Raw genomic sequence first — 7,693 nt, 5'->3', positions numbered from 1 at the left:
AGAGAGAGAGAGCACAAGCAGGGGGAGTGGCAGGCAGAGGGAGAAGCAGGCTCCCCGCTGAGCAGGGAGCCCAATGCGGACTCGAACCCAGGATGCTGGGATCATGACCTGAGCCAAAGGCAGATGCTTAACTGACTGAGCCACCCAGGCGTCCCTTTTTAAGAGTTTTACTTATTTATCTGAGAGAGAGTTCACATATGCACATAAATGGGGGGAGGAGCAGGAGAGGGACAAGGCAACTCCCCGCTGAGCCGGGAGGATCATGACCTGAACCCAAGGCAGACGTTTAACCAGCTGAGCCACCCAGGCACCCCAAGAATAATCAATCCAGAAAACTGACTGAGAGTATCACCCTAAGTCACAAAAAGAATAAACAAAAAGTTGCTTAAAAATATCACAGTGGTTTGAGGCAACACCTAAAATGATACTAGCAATCAGCTCCAAACTAGTTAGTTATGTAAGTGACCTATTTCTTGGTCCTGAAGTCTTGTGGTAAGCTGCTCAATGAACAGAAAACACCTTTGCCATCTCTACATGGATGACGTCCCAGGCACAGTTGCTATGTTTTTGGTCTTGCAAATAGCCCCGGATCCCTCGGAAATAATTCTTTATTCCAAGTCTGGTATCTTCCCTCTGCGAGGATGAATGATCCTCCTGCCAGGTTTCCTGCTCTGGCCACGCCTCTGTCTTCACTGTCTGCCGATATAGTCCACTTAGGAGTCCCTCTACACGGCTTTCATTCCACAAAGATTGGGAGACATTGAGGCTGAAAGTGTTGAAGACCTGCTGTAGCATTTCTCGGAGGGCAGGGACAGCTCCTGCCTTCAGAACCTGGTCAATTGTTGAAACCTGGAGGAATATGAAGTCACTTCTGTCCTTCGGACAGTTCAGAGGAAATTTGCCTCCTAGATTTTCTAAATGTTGTAAACTCTCCCAGTTGCTCCACCCTTGAAAGTGACAGTCCAGGGAGAAGGCAGTACTGGAAACAAGTAGCACCAAGGCCCAAGCCGGCAAGGACCAGTGGGTCATGGTGGGCCCCTTCCCAGTGTTACTCATTCCTCAGAGAGAGCCTGGAGAGGGATCACCTCTGGTTGCACAGATCCCGCATCTCTGAATTTTTGTATCTGTGGGAGCCTTGTTTTTGCACGACCGTTCAGGGTCCCCCTACTTTCTTGTGGTCTTTTCTGCTTTTTGTTATTAATAATAATAAGCAAAACTTTTTAATAATAAAATTCTGTAGTGTCTTTGGATGGTGATACACACGTTCAGTTTCAGAATTGTGATAGGTAAGAGCTATATCTCCTATGAAAGACCAACAATCAGTTAAGTGAAAACAAAGCTGGGAATGTTTTTGCTTTTGTTTAAATTTTCTATGCATGGCTCATGATGGCTTTCCTTCCTTTCCGTATGCTGTTTGTCCTTGTTTCAATCTCTGGATAAAATGCTTGTTTAGATATTTGGGGTGGTTTTCAAGGCTTTGTTTTAGCTAATGGTACTTTATCACAAACTTGTATTTCAAAGTCCTTCCAACATGTTTATTTATGTACATTGAAATTTTTCTTAGTTTTTTTTTTTTTTTTTTCTTCTGGCAAAACCAGAATTGTGGAATGTGTAAAATGTGTCTTTGGTCTCCTATTTCCCCCATTTAATTCACTCACCTCCTCTGTACTCGTGGTATTTCTTTTTTCCTCCTTCAGCAGAAAAGCAGAATGATGGAGAGTACCGACGCTGAAGGCAGGCTCCCTAGATTTGGATCAGATTTACCTCCTTCAACTCTAGGCAGCTAATTTAGCTCTCTAGGCCTCAGTTCTTTGCTTATTCATGTAAAGTGCTTAGGACACCGCCTGGTGTGCTCTCAGGTTTCGAAGCTTATTAGGATTATCAAGCACCGTCACACCAGCCTGCTCTCGGCTGGCTGCCACAATCCCACATGTGCTGTCAACTGTAAAGACTCGAAAGCTGCTAACAGCTTAACTCCTCCTTCTAATTTCATTGAAGATGGACCATGTGTATGATGCCGTGTTAAATAACAGGGGTGCAGAAACAACAAAGGAAAGAAGCTAGCACCCCTGCCTTCAAGATGCTCATATCTAGACATTACCAAAAGACCACGAAGGGAACAAGGAAGTCTAGCAGTGTGAAAATAGCCATAAAATATAATATAGTGTGATGAGTTAGAAAAGTCTTCAGAAAATTCTAGAAGGAGTCATGTCTTTGAGAATGGGGAAGGTAGTGAAAAGCCTTGGAGATCCTTAGAGAATAGTTGGTCCCACAGGAGACGAGTCAGAGAACAGTATCCAGGAAGAGAGACAAAGGCATCAGCAAAGGCATGGAATGGTCCATGTTGGAAAGTCTTGGAGAGATCCACAGGTGGAAGTGAGAGTGAGCACTGTTCAGTGCCTGGGGATAAGTCTAGCAATGATCGCTTGAAGGCGGACAACGCTTCTGGTGCAAAGGAATGAATTTTTATTGGAAGAATTTGCAGTTTTATAAAATTGGAAAAATATTTTGAGGCATGGAGTAGCCTCCAGGGCCTCTCATATCACAGATGTAAGTGACCACCTAATGGTCGAGGGTGACTTTTACAAGTGCAATTGCTGAGTTATCTGCTTTATATGGATTTAAATTTGTTTTGTCTTGACCATCATTTACTGACCCAAAACAGACCTTCCACCTGGAGAACCGCTTTGTACTCAACTCAGTCACATTCTTTAGCACTTACTCTCCTCAAGATTTGTTGGTGGCAAAACCTTAGTTTATATTTGTCTAAAAATGTCTCTACTTATTTGTGGAAAACACATCAACAAATATTTGTTGAACTAGTTGAATTGACTTCAACAGATTGAATTAAATACCAGTTTTTTTTTTAACTCATAAGGATCCTTTTAAAGATCAGTCAATTTTGAATTTTCCAAGCAAATAAGCTTAAAAAATGCTATTAATGTATTAGCCCAATAACTGGCATGTGTTGATGTCATTGGCCTACTTTTTATTAATTTTTTCTTTCTATTTTATTGTAAGCCATAATGCAAGATTTTGATTGCCTTTAAAAACCACTTTATAACCCAAGGGTGAAAATGTAGGTGAAGCACAGAAGGACTATATCAAATATTGGTTAATCCATATTTATTGGTTTTATTTAGCTTTACGGAGATATAATTGAGAAATAAAATTATAAGATATTTAAAGTATACACTAGGATGATTGGATACATGTATACGTTGTGAAAGGATTATGCAGATTTAAATATTGGTCTCCCTCTGAAATCGCTTTTGAATGGATTTCCTGGCAGTTTAGAACAGCTTTTGGCCTTTTACCCCATCAGCCAGAACCTCCCATTAGCCTGTATCTGTTTTGCTGTCTCCAACTGCTTTTGCTTTCAACCTTTTTATGCCTCGTTAATTTACTCATACTTTGACATATACCTTTATATTTCCATAGCTATCAAAAATTTTTCATGAGATGGTTAAAAGCCCAAATACGCCTTGAGGTATACAGTCTCAGGGAGGGTAATCAGGCAGCACCCGGACAGTGCTCATCCAGTTCTGCGGATGCAGGAAGGGGGTCAAGGAAGAAGGGTCTGGCTCCATCAGCGTACCATCCTGAGCGATCCCATTCTGCTTGAGGCAACCCCCACAAATCCATGCAGAAGAGGAGGGAAAGAGGAAGCAGAAATGCACTGAGATAAGAAGAATGGTTCTAGAACCAGGTTGCTTGGGTTTGAGTCCCTACTTACTAATAGCATGACTTACCGTGATGGTTAATTCCACGTGTCCATTCGATTGGGCTAAGAGATGCCCAGAGAGCCGGTAAAACATTATTTCTGGGCACGTTTGTTAAAGTGTCTTTGGAAGACATTAACATTTGAGTCAGTAAATGGAGTAAAAAAGATCCCTCACCAGTGTGGATGGGCATCATCTAGTCCACTGAGGGCCTGATTCGAACAGAAAAGCAGAGCAAGGGCAAATTCTCTCTCTCTCTGCTGGAACTGAGACATCCAGCTTCTCCTGCCTTTGGATGAGGGCTGACGCTCCTGATTCTCAAGTTTTGGGATTCAACACACCATCCGCATCCCTCCACCTTTCCCCACTCCCGTTCCCAGGCTTTTTGACTCAGACTGAATTATATCACCAGCTTTCCTGGTTCTCCAGCTTGCAGATGGCAGATCACGGGACTTGTTAGCTTCCATAATTTTGTGAGCCAATCCTGTAATAAATCTCATCTATATCTACATCTCTATCCATAATCTATTGGTTCTGTTTCTCTGGAGAATGCTAATACATCAGCTTAATAGTTGCATGGCCTTGGAAAGTTGTTTGAGCCCTCCAGGACAATTTCCTGATATTTAAAGTGAAGATAATCATATTATCACATGTGATCGTGATAAAGATTAACGATCAATGACTGGCACATAGGAAATGTGTTTGTTACCACGGCCAGGACAGCAGCAGTCCCATCGCCCTCCTCTTAGGGAGGGGAAGGCCTGGGTGCCCTGCCGCCGACACACTTCTTTCTGGAGTTTTCCCTCTTTGGGAAAGAACGCTGCAGACTAGTGAAACCAGTCAAGATATTGTTTTTAAATCCTCTGAGACATTATGCTTTGCAATTTATTGAACTGGGGCAGATGGTGGTGTGAAAACACTGTGAACACTAATAGTTGATGAGTGACCAGGAGTGAGTCAGGAACAGACAGTGGGGGGTGGCAGGGGGGCGGCTAACGTTTATGGAGAACCAATTACGCGCAGACCCACTGTGCTAGGTGAGGCACCACTTTGTGTAAGGCAGGCCAGAGTTTTCTGAGGGAGAAAGCGAATTATGAGGGGAACAATTAAAATGAGTGGAATAAAACAAGCCGTTGTTTAACGCTAAAGGTAATAACAGTTATTCTGTATGTTTGCACAGTGTTTTTTATGTACCTTATCTTATTACAGACTCAATGTGGGGTAATGATATGGTACTCATTTCATGGGTGAGGAAAGTGAATTTCAGAAGGATTAAATGTACCAAGGATCACGTAAGTAGCAGACGCAATATTATTCAGTGAAGAAGCTACTGGACTGGGGGACTGTGCTCTAAATTGGAGATGACAAGGAGGTTTCATCCCAAATCAATTGGTGTGAGTCTTCCAGAGTGAGGAGGATTCTGGGGCTTCATCTGGGTGGGGTGAAAAGAGTCCTGTCATCAGCTAGCAATGTCTGCCATGAGATGGGGGGACGATGAGTTGTCATCCCCATATAAATATTAAGATATCTTAGGTATGTGTCTTGTTTGCTTGAGTATAGATAGAGCAGAATATAAGTCTGGGGTGGATAAACAAGAGATTAAACAAGACAGGTGACCACAAGCTATAAAGGAGGCTAGAAGAATGATGTAGTGATTTCTACAAGTTAATACTGTTTTTACAACCTGGTATTGTAAATATATTTTTGAAACAAAAACACCACTTTTTCTTCTCTCCTTCCTTCCTCCTTTCCTTCCTTCCTTCCTTTCTTCCTCCTTCCCTCCCTCCCTTCATTCCTCCTTTCCTTCCTTCCTTCCTTCTTTCATTCCTTCCTTTCTTCTTGGACATAGATAGAATGATTTGTAACACTGAAATTCAGAGATAGTGATTTCCAGTCAAACTTCTAACTGGTCTTGGGGAAGTCCCACAACCCACTAAGTTTCATCTTTATGGAAGAGAAGCCAGATTGACTAAGATACCCTATCGTTCAGAGTGGTTGTGAGAGGCCACCAATATAAATAGAAAAGGTTTACCTCAAATTTAAAATGACATCAAGATCCTCAACTAAGCTCCCCTAACTGCAGGGCAAGTCAACACCTGCCTCACTATGAAAGAAAAAGGCAAACCATCATCTCTTTGTATTTTTACTGTCTGCCCTCCACGTGAACATGGTACATGTATTAGCCTTTGCTTAGCTAGCCCTGGAAAACCACTTCCCCTCTCTGTGGCCTGGAGAATGACAACCACATGTTATTTCAGGCTTTCCTCTCAGTTGCATTTTCCAGGTCTTAATTCATGATTGCCCTCCGGGTTTCTGTAATGGTAAGGGAATGTTTTCAATTGAAACAAGAGTTCCTGCCAAAACGAAGGGACATGAAAACATGATTCTTCATCACATATTTGGTAAATCCCCTGCTCTCCATTTGAAATTCGGAATTTGGGAGTTCAATTACAAGAGCACTTTCAAGTGCTGCTTGTAAAAAAAAATGTTTATCTAAAGTCACAGGTCATCTTTTTACGAGCCTGTGTATTAAAACTGTGTAGATACAACTTTTTGAAGAACACTTGTGAATGGAAATGGATAAGGAATCTAGGGAAATAAATATTTTCCTCAAATCATGGTTTAACTACTGTTATGAAATGAGCTGATTTCAGTAGAACATTCCAAGTTGTGGTTGCTGGTAAACACTTTAAGACAAATTGTTTTACTAACGGTAAGAAAAGATGATTCTCAAGTTCTTACAAATTAAGAATTCCTTTGACAGTACCCAGGAAATTCTGATGTAGAATCATTTCTTTTTTTCCTCAATCTCCTTCATTCCTGTGTATCTTTAACATGAAAGTCTATTTGTACTTAACATGCTAAGGAAAACTTCGGTTTTTCCTAGGGTTTAATCTGTGTTTGAGTAGAGGTGTGTAGCTGATGAAGCCAATGATAACAAGAGCTAACATCTCTCTATTTGTCTAGTACTTCTATGTATCAGGAATTGTGCCAGAGATTTAGATATAATATCTCATGTCTTTTTTTTTCTTTTATTTATTTATTTATTTATTTATTTATTTATTTATTTATTTATTTATTTATTTGAGAGAGAGAGAGAGAGAATGAGACACAGAGAGCATGAGAGGGAGGAGGATCAGAGGGAGAAGCAGACTCCCCGCCGAGCAGGGAGCCCGATGCGGGACTCGATCCGGGACTCCAGGATCATGACCTGAGCCGAAGGCAGTCGCTTAACCAACTGAGCCACCCAGGCGCCCCAATATCTCATGTCTTAAATCTTAAAGAGATAGATCATTTTATTTGCTCATTTTTAAAGCAACGAAGCTGAACCCCTGAAAGGTGAAGGAATTTACCCATCACACAATTTACAGGTGTTGCCTTATAAATATAAAGATTCAAATATAGATTCAAAAATAGAGTCCAATCCAGAGCTTTTGCTTCAGGTCTATTAAAACCACCAGGAAAAGTTCTTTTTACTTGATTATAATCTTAAAAAGAGACGGATACCAGATAAAATTGAAGATCTTTGAGAGACAGAACTAAATTCATGTAGGCTCAAGCTTCTGAAATCTCCATGGGGCTCGACGAAGTCCTGGAGAGAGATTCGCCCACTAGCTAGTAGCTGAGGAGAGAAAAGTAGTCAAGCCTCCTAAATTCCAGACTAGTGCATTTTCTTTTAATGATAAAAGTTTATGACTGGGTAATTATGTTTTAAAATTACATCAAGGTACAAAATAATATCATTATGTGATTCTCAGAAACTAAATTGGGGCTTATAAGTGTATCAAGCGAGCTTATTTTCATGTTCCCAGTTACTTCTTGTCAGGGACACAATGCAGCATATGGAATGTCAAGGTACAACTAAGGCAAATGACTCGTTAGGGTTGAGATAAGACTGAATACAATGTATTTCACATTTCAAAATTAAGATCACTTTATTATTAAATGATCAAGAAAAGCCATTACCTGCT

The 7,693-nt window shown here is 41.0% G+C and overlaps 1 protein-coding gene across 1 annotated transcript; it reads right to left on the bottom strand.

Annotated features, from left to right (window-relative positions):
- Positions 1–501: 501 nt before the first annotated feature.
- On the bottom strand, positions 502–1,029 carry LOC117999009 (interferon alpha-2-like). Its single transcript, XM_034987906.1, has one exon. It carries the CDS (start codon positions 1,027–1,029, stop codon positions 502–504), a length of 528 nt encoding a protein of 175 aa, XP_034843797.1.
- Between the last annotated feature and the right edge of the window lie 6,664 nt (positions 1,030–7,693).

Source organism: Mirounga leonina, unplaced genomic scaffold, assembly GCF_011800145.1.
Source record: "Mirounga leonina isolate KUSES-001 unplaced genomic scaffold, KU_Mleo_1.0 Mir_447, whole genome shotgun sequence".
In the NCBI taxonomy this organism is placed as follows: domain Eukaryota; kingdom Metazoa; phylum Chordata; class Mammalia; order Carnivora; family Phocidae; genus Mirounga; species Mirounga leonina.
This window is presented reverse-complemented; position numbering and strand designations above follow the sequence as displayed.

Bases quoted from the DNA above. Each gene is read 5' to 3' on its own strand.
- LOC117999009 (XM_034987906.1), bottom strand. From the start codon at position 1,029: ATGACCCACTGGTCCTTGCCGGCTTGGGCCTTGGTGCTACTTGTTTCC.